Source organism: Mauremys mutica, chromosome 12 (assembly GCF_020497125.1).
Source record: "Mauremys mutica isolate MM-2020 ecotype Southern chromosome 12, ASM2049712v1, whole genome shotgun sequence".
In the NCBI taxonomy this organism is placed as follows: Eukaryota; Metazoa; Chordata; order Testudines; family Geoemydidae; genus Mauremys; species Mauremys mutica.
In genome coordinates this window covers 70,956,106-70,975,947 of record NC_059083.1, presented here as the reverse complement: position 1 = coordinate 70,975,947, position 19,842 = coordinate 70,956,106, and the positions used below count along the sequence as shown (strand labels likewise).

General features: G+C 39.6%; 1 protein-coding gene across 6 annotated transcripts in view; it reads left to right on the top strand.

Annotated features, from left to right (window-relative positions):
- SPAG9 (sperm associated antigen 9) overlaps nucleotides 1-19,842 on the top strand; it is a 99,743-nt gene that overhangs the window by 23,233 nt on the left and 56,668 nt on the right. For 2 of the 6 annotated variants that reach the window (XM_044982685.1, XM_044982683.1), the window contains exons 3-5: nucleotides 4,907-4,977; nucleotides 9,369-9,401; nucleotides 17,962-18,056. In XM_044982685.1, the coding sequence (XP_044838620.1) occupies nucleotides 4,907-4,977; nucleotides 9,369-9,401; nucleotides 17,962-18,056 (199 nt within the window). Of the gene's footprint in view, nucleotides 1-4,906; nucleotides 4,978-9,368; nucleotides 9,402-17,961; nucleotides 18,057-18,725; nucleotides 18,951-19,842 lie in introns of those variants that run through there. The other 4 variants (XM_044982687.1, XM_044982684.1, XM_044982689.1 and 1 more) reach the window with 2 other exon arrangements.

Genomic DNA, 19,842 nt, shown 5'->3' with positions numbered 1-19,842 from the left:
CCATCTAGCCTGTTGCTGTGGTGATGTCCTGTTTCTCTTGGGAATAGGAGACCCATTTGTAAGCCCATATTAATTGCTAAGCTTTTATGTTTCTTTTTTGGACCAGGTTCTGATACTCTTACTCAGTGTCTTAGAGTTTTATACTGTTGTTTATCAGTGCTGTATCTGCGCATCGTCTGTGTAAAATTCGATAGCAATAGTGAAGTCCCTAAAGGATTCCATGGAGTGTCCGATTCTCCCTTTTTAAGTAAAATATCTTGGGGTTGGGCGTGTATTGGGTTTTGTTTTGCTTCATTGGCTTCTTTTATGGGGTTGTTGGTTTGTGGTGGGGGGGGTGAGTTGTGTCTCAGATGGGATTGTGGGTGTTGTCATTCTTGCTATAATGAAAGGCTTTTTTTCTTTAAAAAAAAATATATATATATATATATATATGTGTGTATATATGTATATATATATGTGTGTGTTGCAGTGTTGGCTAAAAGATGGACAGGCTCCTGTCCTCATTCCAAGCTTTGCCCGTTTTTCTTCCCATGGCAAGGGCTGTGTGCTCTCATTCTTCCCCCTCGCCGCCCCAGGGACTGTGCACACACCGTCATTAGTCCCCTCTCCCCTCCCCCCCCATTTTTTCTTTCTGTTTGGATGAAAAGTCATTCGGGATGTCAACATGTTAAACTTTATTGGGAGGATGGACTGAGATGAGGTGGGAGTCTTATGCTGGAATGTTGTGCAGGTTTTTTTGATCTATAAACAATTGCAGAGATGCTTGAGGCTATGATGAAAAGCTGGCAGGGGCTTCATCTGTCTCACTTTTTCCTCTTCTGGTTTCCAGTTTTTTCTCAAAATCAGTAGGGTTTTGGCTATTGATGCCTAGAACTTTCCATGAAATTGTGTAATTGATCAGATGTGGCATTCAAAAGTTATTTCATTACAGACAGAAAGACAGGAAAATGCCATCAAGTTGAGTGTAAGGCTGTCACAAGCTTGACCAGCAAAGCCCAGGATGAAATGCATGAGCAAGAGACTAGACATTCAGTTGTAGGCATCTTGCTGAGGAAAGAACTCCAGAGGAGATTAGACTAAACCAGAGTTAGACATTTTGGTCACATTGCAGGGCCTTCCTCTAATAAAATGTTCCCACCACAAATAGAATGGTTATGAAATAAATCTGTGTGGGTGTGCACCCTGGGTCTTTAGTGCCTGCATCTAGTGAAACTGTCACCCATAGCTTTAATTATGGAGCTGCCATTCTTGTTAGAATAGGCCCAATGAAGGAGGCAAATAGCCTAATTTGGGGTAGCACTAGGACAGCATCAGTGATCTTAAACTGTTAACCACAGTAAATTGTAGAAAGCAGATTTTACTGCTGATTTCATTTAGGTAGACTGTGGTGATCAAAATGAAGTGCTGGGAATTAGTCTCATGGTTTAACTGTAAAGTGATAGTCATTTAAATGTGGCATGTGTTTAGGTCACCTCTGGTGAATTCTGGAAAATCATTATGAGCCAGTACTAGTTAAGACACAAGTCAGAGGACTTAAACTTGTATCAGTGTGTTTTTTCTGTGCTAATCTCCAGCTGTGACTACAGTGAATATAATCATCTACTCACCAGCACTGAGAAGCAAAATTTCAAACCCAAGCCATCATTAGTTAATATTTAGCATTATCTAGGTCCTGATGCTATTTCAGTGTACTTGGAAACTGTTTCTAAGGAAGGGAACAGGTCTCCCATAACATGAAGCCAATTAGCAATGCTATTTGCCTTCCTGATTTCCAAACTGCTTGCTTGGTCAGAGGCAGTTTTTGAGCACCTGAAAAATTTGGCTGTGAGGGCAAAAGGGAATGACCATAAGACCTTTCCTCTTAAAAGTCCTAAAGCTGATGATTTGACAAACGTGTTAGTGACAGGAAAAACTAAGGTGAGCCAGCCTTGCTTGTTTTAAATATTTCTACAGTATCTTTCCATCTGGCCAAGGCATAGTTAACTTAGATTGTAAACTGATATGCTGTAGTCCAGCTGTACTTAGTTCATATAGTCTGATAGAGTAGGCAAAAGCTGGCTTTTCAAATAAAATCGGTTGTTTCTCTGGATACTTATCCAAAGCTTCCATGCACTTATCTTCTCTCCCTGAGTGTTCAGAATGGACATTGCCTCTGACAAATTAGATTCTTCTCGTCTGCTTTACTCTACAGTGCATTGATAATTTCTTTAGAAACGCACGGCTAAGCATCTTGCATCCTATATCAAGCCTTTCAAAAGTAATGTTCATGTATTTATTGCTATATTTACATTTTAAGGATACATCCTTAATTGCTGATAAGTTCACCTTAGAGTTCTTGTTCAGCCTGCCATTACGCGCATTAGATTTTTTTACTGTATGGTAAGATTGGTTCATAGGGGTGTGTGTGTGTGTGTATATATGTGTGTGTGTGTGTGATACTTTTGAGCAGTTTGGTATTTATAGCTAGAGTGCAAAAGGTCTTGTCAAATATCTTAATGTTCTTAGAAGAGCAAGATGAGATTAGAGTAATGTTGATAGACATGCACACAGTTGTAGGTTATGGTTACATCTTTTGAATCTATTCAATTTGAACATTTTAAAACTAGTATCTATATAAAGTACATGCTATGTGCAACTGTAGAAAATATGGGGCACTAAAAAATGGTGCATTGAGAAATATTGATGACGAGCACTCTGGCAATAGTAGAAATGCACAAATTGCAGAGAAAATATTAGCATAGGTCTTGTGATACTGACACAACACTGAGTCTATAGCTGCAGACAGATTGGTAACTGTATTATAAATCATCTTGAGGGGTTAAAACAGGGCAAGTGGAAGAAGAGAACCTCAACTAGAAAATATGGAGTACTTGCCTAAATCAAAAGAATACATAATGTAATATTCTCGCATGTTCCACAAGCAGAAAGTTAGAGTTGACAAACTTGTAATGGCAGGGGGAAAAAAGCTCTACAGCTGAAAGAAAGGGAAAAAACAAGACTTTTAGGTAACAGCTTATATTAAAATGACATGAGTGAACACTGCAGAAGGCCATGACAGACCATTTTGGTTGGAAAAAGGATTGTCTACGAACCTTCCGAACACTGTACTGAATATTAGAATTACATGTTTTGTTATATGAAAGTTACTGTGAGGATTCCAATTACAGTTGAGTTACGAGCTGAAAGTGTTAAAACCAAGGTTACCCTTGGTTTTATCTGCTGAGAGCTGTAGATGATCCTGTACTGGTAAAGTACTTTGTTACTTTTTAGAATGGGACAGAAAACGTACTTGTTTTACTTCTAACCCATTTCTAAGTTGAGGGGAGCAGCTGATCAATTTGGTATATCTTTGACATACCAATAGTATGCAAATTTAAAGTACTCCTTTTTTTTAAAATAATTTACATTTTGAAAGGTAGCCATAAGGTTTTTAAATAAAAAACAAACAAACAAAAACAACCAACCAATGAACCAGCATTTTAACAGAGAGCTAATTCTAACATAGGCCTGGCTGTTCAGAATTCTACTACTTATACTAAAAATGTAGTGTAAAGAGAGCATTGGGTTTATAAACTATTTGGAAGAGAAATGTGGTATAGGGATACGATAACCTTGGAGATAACTTGGTCTAAGGCCAGGTCTACCCTACAGACCTACATCGGTATAACTTAATTTGCTCGGGTATGAAAAACCCACCCTGCGAGCAACATAAGTTATACCAGCCTAAGCGCCAGTGTGGACAGCACTATGTCAGTGGGAGAGGGACATAGCTAGCGCTGCTCAGGGAGGTGGAATAATTATGCCAATGAGAGAGCTCTCGCTGATCAGCATAGAGCATCTGCACTAGCAGTGCTACATCAGTACAGCCGGGCCCCAGTAGTGATTCTACTTTAGTCTCTTCACTAACATGCTACAGCAGTGCAGCTGTGCTGCTGTGTGAAGACGAGCCATAACCAAAAAAACCTATCATCTTTAATCTTGTAAATTAAGACTGCACTGGTGGCTAAAAATTTTTCTAAGTTGTGTTTTAATAAACTTGAGATTAATTTCAGTACATTTGTCTTCAAATGTAAGCATTCAAAGAAAATGAAAAGTTTAGTTTTGCATCTGCAGGACCATTACTTTAATATACAATGGAGTGCAAGGTTGAACTCTTAAATGTAAGAACTCCAGTTATGGCATGTGGAATACAGTAAGTTATGGCCAAATGATTAATACTTTAGATCACTGTAACATAGCGTATCTGGTTAATATTTGCTCTGCTTCAGCCATTTAAAACTTTTCAGTGGAGAAATATAGGTTTGATTTAGGCCTGTGAGTTGGCTGCCTGTTTATGTAGAAGAAAAGTTTTCTAGATTCCAAGGCTAGAAGTTATCATTGAGATTATCTTGTGTGACTTCCTATTGGTAATGCCGATAGATAGCTTGCAGTTCTCTTCATAGATGTGACCACTGAATGCAAGGTTAACAGTATAGTTAACAGATAGGGTCTCTGTTGCTTCCTACTTTCTCTTGTTGTGCATGTGTGAAAAGAGCTGAACTGGTAGAACTAATTTAAACAATTTTCCTGGACAAATTTAAACAAATTTAACAAGAAATCTGATGATTTAATAGTCTAACTTGTCGGTGAAAAATGTATTTCAGCTCCCATATGGCTATTTGCACCTTTAGGGGAAGGAGTGTGCTTTCTTTAGTTGTAGAAGGGTGTGGGGGGGTGGTGGTGAGAGAGATGGAAGGACAATAATAGAGCTGAATTTCCTCAACTCCATTAAGTGCCCTCTTGCTGCTTGGTATCCATCAATTGGAATACCCTGACCTCTGGAGTGAATTTTGGTCTGTGGAAATCAGACTTTCAGTAGCTAGTATTGAGTGTCCTTGGGTTAACCTTAATTAATTTTTTTTTTCAGTTAGCAGACTTGAGGAGAGGGAGGCAGAACTGAAGAAAGAATACAATGCACTTCATTCAAGACATACAGAGGTAGGTGTCTAAATACTCTTATATCATTTTGATATAAAATATTTACACCATGTGTGAACTTAAGCTCCCTATGTACAGCAGTTAATGCCAAAGTGGAAAATGTTTAGCCATTCTAGCTTGCTAAGCAGTGTACACAAAATTCTGTTTATGGATTGATATTTTTGTTGCCAACATTCATTGTACACAGGCTCCATTTGACATTTAGTAGTTTTTATTTGCCATGTATGTTTGAGTGTACGTATGTTTTCCATGTTACTTTGCTTGTACAAAACTGTCAATTATATCGACACTTCTAGTTTCCATACCCCCAAAACAATTTTTCAAAGCAAACGTAATGAGCTGCAAACAAATAACTAAAAAGGTAATGTAATCCCCTTATTACTGGTGTTCTGCATGCTTTTTCCACAATGCCAGTGGTTCCACTTTCTTCCTTGAGAGTTCATTTACCATAGGAAATCAACTTGGTGCTGACAACCATTGTCAGGAGAGAGTTTCCCTTCACTCTTTCTCTCAACTGTTAACAATAACTGCTACTTGAGACCAAACAAAATTGTTCTGCATGGTCTGTTCTTGCAGTTGAACAGTTATAAACCATGTGAAAGAGGCCTGTTACTGAATGACTATTAGCAAAGGGTCATCTTCCTAGTGCAGGCAGGGATCCTAGCTGGCCCAGTGTTCATGTATATGTGGGAATATTTCAGTCTAATAAAACTTTAATTTGAGTACGTTTAATTAGCTAAATTTGCTTTGTTCTGATATTGAGAGAATCTTGCTTGTTGGTCCTCTTATTTTCTGAATCCAGCCCTTTTACTGCTCCTGTTCTTTCTTAGCTCTCCAGTAATAGTAAAACTTGGTCTTTCAAAGTGAGAGCAATTCTCTTCTGGCCTTTTCAACTAAAAATATTGTGCCCTAAAACATGACATTTGACTATCTGTAATATTAGCATAGTTTTCATCTAGGTGAATGAGGCATCACAATACTGACAATGAGTAGCAGAAAGGGAATGGAAGCTTCACAGGAGCTGGAACCATGATGTTTATGGGGCTTTCAAACAGTACAAAACAGGGTCTCAACTATGTTTAAAAAAGTCCAGATTTTAAAAATAAAATTCAATGATGTTAGGGTTCTAAAGATTTTACTGAAAATTTTTATTTTAAAAGTTTAGGATAAAATTTTCTAGACATGCCTATGGCCCATATTTTTAAGGGTATGTAGGCATTGCAATGCTGTCTGCAGATATAGACTCCTCAGTTCCTAAATCTCTTTTGAAAATGAGATTTATGCTCCTAAATCAGTTGGGGATTGCCACACTGAGCATAACAGTGCCTAACTGCCTTTAAAATTTGGCCCTAGTCTCATTTTCACAAATGATTTAGGCACTTAGCAGCCCAAGTTCCATTGGCTTTCATTTAGAATTAAGCTCCTAAATGCCTAAAGTCACTTTTGAAAATGTTACCCTTAGTCTGTTCTGTTCTGTAGCTGTTAATTAACCTGTTTTTTAATGTGGAAATTTGAGTGTACAAATTGTGCACAATGTTTTGAAGTATGTATGATCAAACATAGTATCCCTGAAACTGTATTTTCAGAAATCCATGTTTATTATTCTAAATACACGTTTACACTATTGTAGTGTATAAATGTTAATATTAATATAGCTCTTGTCTATTGTAGTAGGCTATATATGTATATGCACTTCCATAACATATTTTTCCCAAAGAAAAATATTTTGCTTAATGCAGAAAAATAACACTCCTAAAGTAGACTTAGTTGACCTTAAAATTGTGAAACAGGAGAAATTGAAACAACACTACAGGGTAGGTAACTGTTTCTGCCACTAGTTTAGTTTAGCAAAGTTTAGAGCATAATGGCTTGAGACCCTAAACTATATAATGAATTTATATTATATATTTAATGTAAGGATCTCCATGCTTTAAGAATTAGCCTAACAATACTGAGGTAGACTTGCATACATTTAATAGACAGGAAAACGGAGAGTGAGTACCCAGTCCTTGTATTATACATCTAAAACCTCTCATTGAAGTCCCGAAGCTGACCAAAAAAAAGGAAGAGAACCCGAAAGAACCAAACAGGAGGGAAAGAGCTGTAGAGAGCAAAAATCAAGACAGGACTGAATGGCTTCTTTGTGGGGATGAGAAAGTAAAGGAAATAAGAGGCCTAACGGGGGAAAAAATGCCAAGAAGAGGTGACTTAAGACAGAGCACTGTGGGATCCCATGATGTGGGTTTTGGGAAGTTTTTGTAGCTTCTGAAGTTAAGGGTATGTGAGCAATGCAGAACTATGTCCAAAGGATAATCAGTGGTACAGCTAAGACTAGTACCCACAAGTCTTAATTCCTCCTTTCATATTATTACAAGTAGGCCAGACTGTCCTTCTGAACAGATTGTGTAGACACCATTGCCTGTTTTTCTGGTTTTGAATAGACGTTGTCTCCCAGACAGAACCAGAACTTTGATATCTGTTGAGCTGCTGAATTTGAGTTGGAAATTTCTGATCAAATCCTTGGAAATGAACTTCACATCAAAACCAGTTAAAATTCAAATTGTGGCTCATCTTTTGCTGTCCACAACCGTTTTGTGTCATTACTGCCCATTTGTGAATATCCCAAGGCCATTCCAGGCTCTGGAGTCGATTGTAGTGGCCACAGACCCTTCTGCGTGTCTTAATCCCCTCTGCCCTGTCTCTTCTGCATGTCTTTCCTCCTCCCCTTCCTCCCCCCCATCAAAACATGTCCCCTTCTGCCCTGTCCCTTTTTAACCTAGTCTTGTCATGTCTCCCATTGGCCTCCAGTCTTATCCCTCCCCACACTGGCTCTCAGTCTTCATCTCCAGGCTCCTCAAGAAGTCTGTCTTCCAATGCCTCTCACCCAGCTCCTTGTCCCAGACTCTGCCCAGCCAGTCCCAGTTCGCTTCCCCGCTCCTTGTCAGATCTGTCTCTTGTTTCTCCCACACTGATTCCTGCTTTGGCCAGTCCGTGTCCCCTCTGCCCTAAGCTTCTGCTCTGATGCCCAACCAATACCCGCCTACCCTCTCCTGCCGCTCCATTCAGTCTTTTTGCCCAGCCAGCTCTAGTCCCTGTCAATTTGTAGTCAGTTTCTCTTCCATCCCTTTCCAGTCCAATATCCTGCTGCCCTTCCCCCACACCCCCCAGTTCTGTACTTCCTTTGTGTTTGAGTCAGGTGGCTGCCTAGGTGCCAGCAGGGTGTCATTGAGAGCATAAAGGCAGGAGATACAGACTCCCTGCTCTCAGCCTGGCCCCACTCTGGGAATAGAGATGGGGTAGGCAACCTATGGCAAGCTGATTTTCAGTGACACTCACTCACACTGCCTGGGTCCTGGCCACCAGTCCAAGGAGCTCTGCATTTTAATTTAATTTTAAATGAAGCTTCTTAAACATTTTAAAAACCTTATTTACTTTACATACAACAATAGTTTAGTTATATATTAGAGTTATAGAAAGAGACGTTTTGAAAACGTTAAAATGTGTTACTGGCACATACAACCTTAAATTAGAGTGTATAAATGAGGACTCGGCACACTATGTCTGAAAGGTTGCTGGCCCCGGAATAGAGTATACTCAGGTGCTCTGTGGGGATGGTGCATGCTTCATTTAGCCAGCACTAGGAGCTGTGATGGGCTGGAGCATGCTCATTGAGCATGGATTCTTCAGGCATTTTAGCTGTTATGCTCAAGTTGAGGAGTGCTAGAGTTTATGTGAACTGATATTTTTTCAAAGGCCAGACTTGGGTGGATTATCACAGGAACAGTAAAAGGTACATCCCTGGCACAGACAACCCCTCTGCTCCAAAGCACAGGAGTGCTGCAGAGTCTCAGAGTAAAGGTTATCAGGATTATTTTTAACATTGCAAATTTTTTCCCTTGGTTTCAGTCTTGGATACAACTGAACTGTGTTGGCTGAAACAGTCAAATTTTTTAGAAAAAGGCAGACCCGTGGTATAGAAAAATTCAGCCCAAATGGTTAGTTTGGTAAAGTTATAAACAATTGAAAACACGGTTTTGTAATGGGAAGTGACAAGCAAGCTTAATAGGCAGGGCTGGTTGCACCTCCTATAAGATATATATATGGTATATTTAAAAAAATGTTCAGACTTTGAATCACTTTCTTGCACCCTTTTGTGTTGCTTGTTTAAATTGTGAACTCTCTGGAGCAGAGACCATGTCTCTTTGTATTGGTACAGTACTTAGCACAATGGGCCTTGGTCCTGACTATAATATAAATTAATATAAAGGTTTAAATTTTTCTTCCCCATTCCCCAATACTCCATTTACGAGAGAGCAACAACTGTGTATAATCAATTTAACTTGATTTAATGAACACTAATAGAATGTTTGGAATGTCTTGTTTTTATATAGACTTTCTTCCAAAACGGACAACAAGCTGTGCAGGTTTGGTTTATTCAATTAATTTACCAAACATTTCTACAATTTAAAATGCACTCTTTTGGGTGGGAAAGTCGTTTCCTTAGATTTTATTATCACTGAGGTGACTATCTTCTACCACAAAGGAAAAGGATTTAATGCAGCTCGTTCTTGTCCCATGCCCTTCAAGTCACAATTCTTCCTCTGTTTTTACTCTGGGCATTCCTGTGCTGTGCTTTTTGACTGATTGCTCTACCCTACTCCTTTCCAGTCACTTTCACTTAGGTGTCACTCCATGTTCCCCTCCTTTCTTTTCCTTGGCTTTCTCCCTTTAGTAACTCCTCTCACAACCTCATACTCCCCAAACCCTTTATAAAAATCGTGCGTGACATTTGCCAAACTTCACATTATTCATTCTGTGTTGTATGTGTTTCTCTCCACCCCTTGCCTGTTGTGTGTATTTAGACTCTAAGCTGTTTGGAATAGGAACTCTCTCATACTGAGTATACCTTGCTTGGCATAATGGGCTTGGCTAGGACTTCTAGGCATCACTGCAATACACATAATAGTGGAGGAAATAACAGGGTACTAATTTGTAGTCTCCTCTTAATTTGTACGGTTTTCTAGCACCATTACAGGGTCACTAAGGAATCCTGAAAAACATGAACTTCTTTTCATACCTCACCCTCCTTTATATTGCGGCTCATAGGTGGTCTTGTCATGTCAGTACAAGACTGAGTCCGTCTTCACCTGTCGTATGCACATGTCTGTCTTTTATTTTGTTTAAAGATTCATGATGGAGTTGGATTCAAACTGAGAGAAATGAGAGAGAATGAAAAGACAGTGATATCAGTTTTTCTCCATTTTCCTATTGTCTAACCCCTTCACTACCCTTCCTAGTGTTTCAGTTCTGCTCTGGTAACCTCACTGTTCATTTAATGTAAAACTATTTGGATAACATCACTCTACAGATTGCTGAATGTAGTTTTGAAGTTGCCTTCAAGGGTCTGTTGCATGAAATCAAACCTCTGATTCAGCTGAGTGATTTCTCCAAATATTTGCTTGAGGAACTTATCTTCTACTCTCATCTCTCTAAATAGGAATATTTTTCTTTAATCAACTTCAGTTTTGTCTTTGCAAGTAATAATCCTTGATGCTTACTGAAATAACAATTGATTTTTCCTGTCAGTTGATCAAATAATGAAAGGAGCTTTTGAAGCTTGTAGTATTAGCTCTGACAGCTGTCTAAACCAGGGGTTCTCAAACTTCATTGCATCGCGACCCCTTTCTGACCAAAAAAAAAATCACTATGGGATCCCAAGAGCGTGGACCGAAGCCTGAGTCTGCCCAATCCCTGCCATCCTGGGGGGGGTGGGGTGAGGAAGCTCCATTGTCCTGGAGGGTTGGGGGATCCAAAGCCCAAGGGCTTCAGCCCCAGGCAGGGGCCCTGTAATCTCAGCCCTCAGGCTTCGGCCCCAGACAGAGGGGCTTGGGCTTTGACACCTGGCCCCAGCAAGTCCAAGCCAGCCCTGGCAAACCCATTAAAACAGGGTCGTGACCCACTTTGTGGTCCTGATCCACAGTTTGAGAACTGCTGAAAACCATGTGACTGTCCTCCACTTTTATTTACTGTTTGTTACCCTTTTTTCTCTCGCTCTCCTCATCCCACTTTTTAGTGTATCAGACTTGTCTAGGTTTTTTCCCCATCTTTCATTCATTGGTGTGTTCTCTTATCCTTTCCTCTTTTTGACATTACGGCTCAAAGCAGAGGTAGTTCTGCAGCAGACTGAAATATACTGTCAATATTCTATTAAATTTCTCTCTGCTGCTAATGCATAGGGTACAGTAGACTTGTTAGTGCAATGCATGAACCAGATGCTGGGGAACTTAAGGAATGATAGATCTAAATATTTTTAGAGTTCATGACTACACAATCTACTGCTTCGAGGGTTCTCAGACTTGCTGCACCGCAACCCTCTTCTGACAGGAAAAAAATTACTGCATGATCCCAGGAGGGGGGATTGAAGCCTGAGCCCACCCGAGCCCCGATCCTCTCACGGGGGAGGGCCAAAGCCCCAAGGAGGCCTGTAACCTGAGCCCCAGCAGCCAGGGCTGAAGGCCCTGGGGCTTGGGCTTCAGCTTCGTCCCCGGGTGGTGGGGCTCAGGCACCAAGCTCCAACAAGTCTAACGCCAGACCTGGCAACCCCATTAAAATGGAGTCACGGCCCACAGTTGGAGAACTGCTGTACGACTTCATTCACCTGCATTTATATGTGAATAAGAAATCTAACCTTTCAGGCTTGCAGTAGCATTTGTATGTAGTGTCTGACACTAACAGCTGTACTCAACAAAGAAAAGGATATTCCTGTACTGAAAAGCCAAGCCACAAAGACAGCTTTCTCCTTACCTCTTGTGTGGGAAGTTGGGAGGAAGAACTTGTGTGAACAAACAGCTGAGGAAACGTCTCAAAATTTGTAATTAGCTTGGACAAAAGTGACACGCTATAAATGATGTATAATAAAGATGATTTGATAGCAATTCCCAAATACCTTCCCTGTTTATAAGGAAACATTTCTTTGGAAAACATAGAGGTACTGTACAAAATATCTCCCCCCACCTCACCTCCCCGACAGTGAGTTTTGGCTTAGTTTAATGAAGCATAATTGGGCCATGTAAGTTTGTCACTGTGTCTGATAAAATGTGACAGAACAGTGAGCGTTTCTTTAGCATTTGGAATATACTTTGTCAAGCTCATTCAGATAAACAAATATCCTGAGCAGTCCTAGTGCCAGGAGGATGGCTAGCATAGAAGAAATGCAGAGAACTTTTTAGTTACAAATTTGACAAAGCAGAGTTATACCAATCGTATGTATCTCATTGCGGTAAAACTCTATTTCCCCAAAAGTGTTCCCAAATAAGTTTTAAATGACCTTATGTTAAAATTAATATTCAGAAATATTATATAATGTAATGTATAAATAACAGGCTTAGTACCTCAGAATGTTACCATAGCCATCTGCCTCATCTTATTTAACTGGTATACATCTGTGCAGAAATCATTGTTAATGGGAAGAATGCTTTTAATTTTAAATTCAGATGACAAGATAATTTCTGCCCAATGGGTGCATAACTTTTTTTAAAAGTAGCATTAAAGTGCAAACTATGCTTAGAAGAATATCTTTGTGACAGGATGCAGAAGTCCCTTAAATTTCTGCTAAAATAGAAATGCCAGATTAAAGTGGATTATCTGGGACACAGGAATATTGCAGACTGGAAGGAGTACATGCAATATATGAAGGAAATGGAGCTGCTCTGTAATATATAAATACTGTATACTATATGCTAACCAGCTTACTGGGATGTTTATTGTAGGATTAATGTTGGTTAGGGATTTTAAGGAAAACAAGCAGGCAGAGAAGAGTTAGCTCAAGATAAAACACCTTAGCAAACACTTCATGGTTGTATGATGGGACAATGACGTTCACTGGCTCTGCGGAGTCTGGCTCAATCTTGTGCTGAGCCTGCAGGACTCTGGGAACTGGCAAGCATAAAGAGACTTGGCTGCATTAAGAGGGACTCTATCAAGAGAGGAGAGGCATCTGTTGGGTAACGGTTAGGACAGGGAGCTGACTGACCCACATCTACTGGGGAAGTCTGAAGAAATTAGACCTGCCTGGATTATCATCAGGCGATGATTCTGGTCAGTGCTGCTACTGGAAAACTTGAAGAAGACTTAAATCCATCTTGAAGATCTGCTCAAATGGTGCACCTGACCACAATATCATGACCAGAATGAGCAGCCTGTTATCTATTAAAACAGTATGGCTGGCTTCATTTGGGCAACTGGACCTGGCCAAAAATGTTCATGGGATCTGAAGACAGGATGCTGAGCTAACAATACTAGGAAGTCGTGAGGAATTGAATAGAATCTGGAGTGCAACTCTTACAAAAAGAAGGGGTAGCTGAGAGGAGAAGGAAGGCAAAAGTTTCTAATGTTTTCAAGGTCAAATGTCTAGTGCAAGACTTCTGTAACACTTAGAGTAATCTGTTACATCTCAAACATAATGCTGAGGAGAGGGAGTTGTTGCCTCGAGTCAGATCCACTCTTAAAATAAACACAGGAAATGTAGAAAACTTGGAGTTAAAACTTTTTTTTTTAAGACGATGGAAGTGGGAGGAGTAATCTCAGAAGGATATCAAAACTCCTGGAGAAAACACTAAGAGGTTGATAGCAGTGGGCTGGGTTAATGCAGGATTTCCTGGAGAGAAACAGGAAGCGTTCTCTGACCTGCAAGAATAGTTTATTTAATGGCTTAATCTGTACATCTATCTTGATGAGTGTATGTTGGCTTGCTTATTTTTCAATAAACTTGTAGAGTGCTTGTTTTTTTAAGTGAATGACTTTCCTGCTAGTCTCTACCATACAAAGAAATTATGAGGAAACAAACCTATTCGTGATAGGAGACAGGCAACCTTTAGTCAGGATGACTAATCTTGGATTATTCCAGTGACTTTGAAGGATTCTTATTCAAACTTGTGCAGCATAGGAGGATTTCTGTAATGTAATTTCCTAATGAGATGCTAATGAATAACTTACAAATATGTGATTAAAAATGGTAATGTTGAATAAAGGATCATAATGTCAGTGTGATAGGATATATTGAACCATGTAGCCCTGTAAATATAACCTTCCTCCTAGCCTATATATGTAGATCAGTGGTCACCAACCCGTATATCGCGATTGGCTGGTCAATCCTGGAGCCTCTGCCAGTCAATCACAATCTCTGGCTGCTAAAAGTCAGGAAGTGCAGCAGAGCTAAGGCAGGCTCCCTGCCTGCCCCGGCCCTACTCTACTCCCTGAAGCGGCCAGCACACCCCCACAGCCCTTGAGGGAGTGGGGTCTCTGTGTGCTGCTCCTGCCTGCAAGCACCGCCCCCGCAGCTCCCATTGGCTGCAGTTCCCCATTTTCAGCCAATGGGAGCTGCAGGGATGGTGCTTGCAGGCAGGAGCAGCACATGGAGCCATGTGCTTCCCCCCCCTACCTCCTGCAGGGGTGCGTTGGCCTCTTCCGAGAGCGACGTAGGGCTGGGGCAGGCAGGGAGCCTGCCTTAGCCCTGGTGAGAGCCCCCTCCCAGAGCCAGCACCCCATACGCCCTCCTGCACCCCAACCCCCTGCCCCAGGCTCTGCCCAGAGCCCCTTCCCTCACTCCAAACCCCTTGGCCACAGCCCAGAGCCTGCACTCCCCTCAAACCCCAACCTCCTGCCCTAGCCCAGTGAAAGTGAGCGAGGGTTGGGGAGAGCGAGTGAGGGAGAGTTGAGTGCCAGAGAGGGTGGAGGGGGCGTGAATGGAGTGATTCACTACTAATTCCTCCCTGTAGGTCAGAATCAAGTCTAAAATGACTCTCCCCCTTATTTCCTCCACTTTCTTGGGGAAAAAGTTGTCCCCGGTACATTCCAAGAACATGTTGGAAACATTGTGTCTTGCTGTATTGCTTTTCCAACAGAAGTCTGGGTAGCTAAAGTCCTCCATTCCTCCCAGGTCTTGTTTTGTATACTTCTGTTGTTTGTTCTAGAAATGTCTCATCCACTTCCTCTCCTTGATTTGGTGGACTACAGTAGCCATACCGTGATATCACCCCTGTTTTTTGCCCCTTTTACCTTTACACAGAGACTCTTAACTGGTCTGTTTCTGACCGCCTTTTGCACCTCAGAACGAGTATGCACATTCTAGATGTATAATGCAACACCACCTCCATTTTTAGGCTGCCTGTCTTTCCTGAACAAGCTATACCCCTCTATACCGATATTCCAGTCATGAGTCTGGAATATCCCACCAAGTCTCTAGCACCAATGAACTCAAAATTTAGCTAATGTACTAATCGTTCCGGTTCTTCCTGTTTGTTCCTCATACTCCTTACATATTTGTATAGACATCCAAGATGTGGATCCTATTTCCCTCACTGATTTCCCTCTTGTTGCTCTAATAACCATAATGTAATTTTCCATGTGACCCCCCCAATCTAGCTTTTTGTTAAGGTCATATTTTTATGCTTACCTGCAAGCTTTTGTCATCTGCCCCCTTTGAACTTTAGTTTAAAGCCCTCCTCACTGGGTTGGTGCGTGAAGATGCTCTTCCCCTTCTTGGTGAAGTGCACTGCTTGTCTTCCCAGCAGATATTCTTTTCTGAACATCATCCCATGGTCTTGGGCCTGACCGTGTAAATTTAGTAAGGCTATATTATAAATGCAATCAGAACCATATTGTACAGAAGTCTGGAATGTTTATGGTCTCTTGGTATTTTAAAATAGTCAAGGATTATAAGTGGAGGAAGAAAGCCAAAGCAAGGTTTGCAAGGGCCAGGGGCAGGGTGCACCTGCAACAAGTGTGGTTCGACTGGACAGGATGTAGTATGGCACACTGCTCAGGTGTGCATGAAAAATGTGGAGGAAGTTGCTGGTCAGTGACTCACGTGATGTATTTACTGTTCGTTTTGATGTGACTCTGTGGTGCTTTGCACAATGATTACAATGAAGCATTAATGTTACAAAATCTGCTGTTATACTATTGTAGTTTTAATGCCTGTTTTCAATTATGACCATTATAATTTAAACAAATTTAATAAAATCGGCTGCTCTATCATTACCACTCTAATTTCACTCAGCCGTATGCCTCATGCTCCTGATTGGCTTGATAGATTTATAAAACCCTGTTGTGCTCCAGTGTAACAGCACACATGCTATTGAAGATTAAGCATTGTTCTAAATGACTGTGAAATTCTAGCTAGAACAGCATGACTTAATAATGAAAACCTTAAGAATAAAATAAGATAAAGCTTAAAAGGATCAAAAAAAATTCTAACTACTCACAAGCTTAAAACTGAAATGTACTGCCTTTTGTGATCTTATTTCTTCCTCATTTTGTAGGTATAAACCTTTTTCCTGTGGAGTGGAGGAGGGAAGGGAAAGTATGTACGCAAAATTGAGGAAATGGTAACAGAAGGAAGGGGTTGATCAAATTTTAGCCAAATTAGGCATTGATAATGTGCCCATCAGTTTATCGTGGGTACTACCTAAGATACCAATCAGACAATGTTCCTTTATTTTATTTTATTTTATTTTTTCAGGTCAAAATCTAGACAAAGGATATCCTAGATATGATCAAATTTTAATGAACTAGTAAGGGTTCTGGTTATTGGCTTATATTTATCCAAGGTGTGAAATAATTGTTACAAATAATGCAACTGTCTTTTTACAGAGGGCTACTTAAGCAATAAAAACAAATAAAATGGGTTAATAGTACTTCCATAGCTCAAATAGCTTGGCTGTTTCTTTAACTGTTTTGTTTATAAATACTTCGTTTAGTAAGTAATCATCATGTTCGCAATTTTATAAACCCTCACTGAATAAAAGCATGAAATATATACAGATTACCATGTACAGAGTAATACCTATTCCTGTTTTACATTCTACCGCAAATACACATTTAAAGAACACAAAATACAACACGGAATTTATTTTCAGAAAACTATATAAATTTACAAGACCATACATGTGGTAACAAAAAAAAGGCCAATGACCAATTGTTGTATCTATCTGTGATTTTGTGTATTGCTTTTTCTAATTTATTCAGTGGAGTCAAAGGAAGTTCCGCTTTTACACAGTGACTTTTTTCAGTGTTTGTTTTCAGTCTTCTGGTATCTGATATTTATCTTCATTATGTAGCAGTTTGGTGTAGATGGGGAATTTTAACCAGTATTTTACCAAGAAGGCAAAGGAAAGCCTGAAACATACATCAAATCTCAATTCAGTTTTCTAAATTCCAAACACTTACCATGTTCTTCGTTAATGTATTAACTAGTAAATTAGGCCACATTTTGATAAAGGAACTAACTGCTCAAAACTTAAAGATAATGTAGTTTTTAAAATATTTTTTTTTATATTTTGGTGACTATTCTAGATCGATGCTGGTTTTTGCTATATACTGTATTAACACTTAATGCAATAAACTGTGTCGACATATATAATACCAATTTCTGTGTTTTTATAAATACTTAATATCACTGCATATAGAAGATTTAGTTGCCATTCATTCAAAGAAATATCATAAGCCCTGCCTTTACTTCATGGATGTGTTTAAACAGCAGGTTACAGTCATTGGGGGTTTCATTATTTCCATTTATGGGCACTTAGTTGCAGAACTCTGTCTGAAATACTATATACATTTATGTTGCTATTCATATATTTCCTGTGCATGAATATAGGAATATGTTTAAGGAGGTTAAAGTGAAACTGAATTTTTATTTTCGAAAAATAACTTAAGGTTCTTTCTCTAACGCTCACTTTTTAAAGAAAAGGTCTCAGTTCAGACTTGTGGCCATAAATGCAAATATTTTGCTAACATTTGTTTACTTCCTTTAAAGAAATTAACTCTAAACTGTAAAATGGAGCGGGCTCCTGGTATCTTTTTTTCTGATATGCAGAGGAGGATTGCAAAGTGGTGCACAATATTGGCTGTAAAATACACTACTGCAATACATTTAAATGATACTTAATATTTCTTACAGTATCTTTATTTTGTTTTAAACAGATGATTCACAATTATATGGAACACTTGGAAAGAACCAAACTTCATCAACTAACGGGGGGTGATCTGCTAGAATCCACCACACACGGTAGAATTAGGTAAGCATTATTACGCTCTCACCCTGAAATGAAAGAAAAAATCCATTCATGTATGTTTGCAAGACTGTCTGTTCTTTAATCCTACAACAACAGTTTGGCTGAATCAGAAAGATTTGTCGGGTGATTGGAATGCAGTAGGAGAATAGTATAGAAATCAGTGGGGGGAAAAAAACACTTGCTTTTGTAACACTAAATGTTGATATATATACACTCCGTACATTGGTCTTGGGCAATAATTTTGGCATACATTTTTATAAATTTAGACAGGGTTTCTTTTAGGATGTGGATTATTTCAAAATAACAGTAGACAGCAGAAATACCAGAGTCTAAAAAATACTTAAAGAATATTGCATTGTTGCTACTGCTTTATACACAAATTTAAAGAGGAACATGTCTAAATGTCTGCTTGTGCTGAGAGCTTTATGTGAATATATTATGTAGATCTCAAAGCTTTCTGCCAATGAACTCTGGAAGAGGGAGAGAATAGGTAATAAGCTGGCTGTCTCTCTGGGTTGCTGCATAGATGCTAAGAGCAGCAGCTCTATGGTTTATGGAGGTGGGGGAGGAGAGAAGTGATGTCATTGGTTTGGAGCTGCTGCAGGAGAGAGTGGAAATCTGCTCTGATGGCATTGTTTTTGTGGCAGCAGCTGAATGACAGACTTTCACTACAAAGATACACCCTCGTCGTCTGTGTAGCCTTGGTTCCGGCGTTTCACCATGCCAGCGCAGCGCCATGAGTCCTGGATGCATGCTGCTATTTGTGTTTGGCTTCGTTGGCGGGGCGGTGGTCATTAATTCAGCTATCTTAGTATCTCTTTCTGTTTTGCTGCTTGTGCACTTTTCTATTTCTACTGGCGTGCCAGCGCTGACGCAGAATCTACCAAGGATACTCAGGTACTCTGCCCTACTGAACCTCTGCTTATTGCTTTCTTTGTTATCATCCTCATTCTTCCTCATCTTTCGATCTATAAAAGGAGGCAATGGGATATCAAGTGCTGATAGGAAGTCCTGTATATTTAGTATTCATAGACTAAGGCAAGGCACTGTTTTTTAAATGGTTAAAGGAAATTTGCATTGGTGGTTTTTTAAGTAATTACAAGGTCAGTCAGTGTGTTTTTCCTTTAGAAAGCTGTTAAATCAATCTCTTTGACGCTAACTTGCCAGCAGAATAGAGGTGCTTTGTTAAACATTGTGGACAGAGCTTGCACGCATTGTGTTGTAAGGTATTTAGCGAATGTTATAGAGCCCTAAATTTGTGATGGCTTAGGCCTTTCATTTACCCAGTTTATATACAGCATATGGTAATGGGCGCTCGTTCAAATATAATTATTTCAGTATTTTTTTACATATTTTAAAAAAATACTGCTTGATCATTTAAAACACTTTGAAAGAAAAATCTTGCATTATTTGGGTATTAGAGCTGTAACAGCCTATTCACTATTGTTTAGTCAAATGTTATCCTCTCTCCTCTTTCTCTCTCTACTTGTATGGCAGTCAACCAACTCTTTCCTCCCTTGAGTTATGTGCTGTTGTTCCTGGTTGCTAGAGTAGTAGCAGATCTGCATCATTACAAAAAAGAGAGAGAAAAAATAATTTGACAAATTTTAGTGCTAGTTTTAAATGAAATAAAATTTTAATGTGGCCCATTGTATCTTTCAAACTTGTAAACTTGGCATTCTTTAATCACTATTGTCACTCTGGCTTAAATAAATTTTTAAACTTGTTTAAAATGTGATTGTCGGAAAATTAGTTCTAATGGAAGATTATTTTAAAAGAATAAATGTAG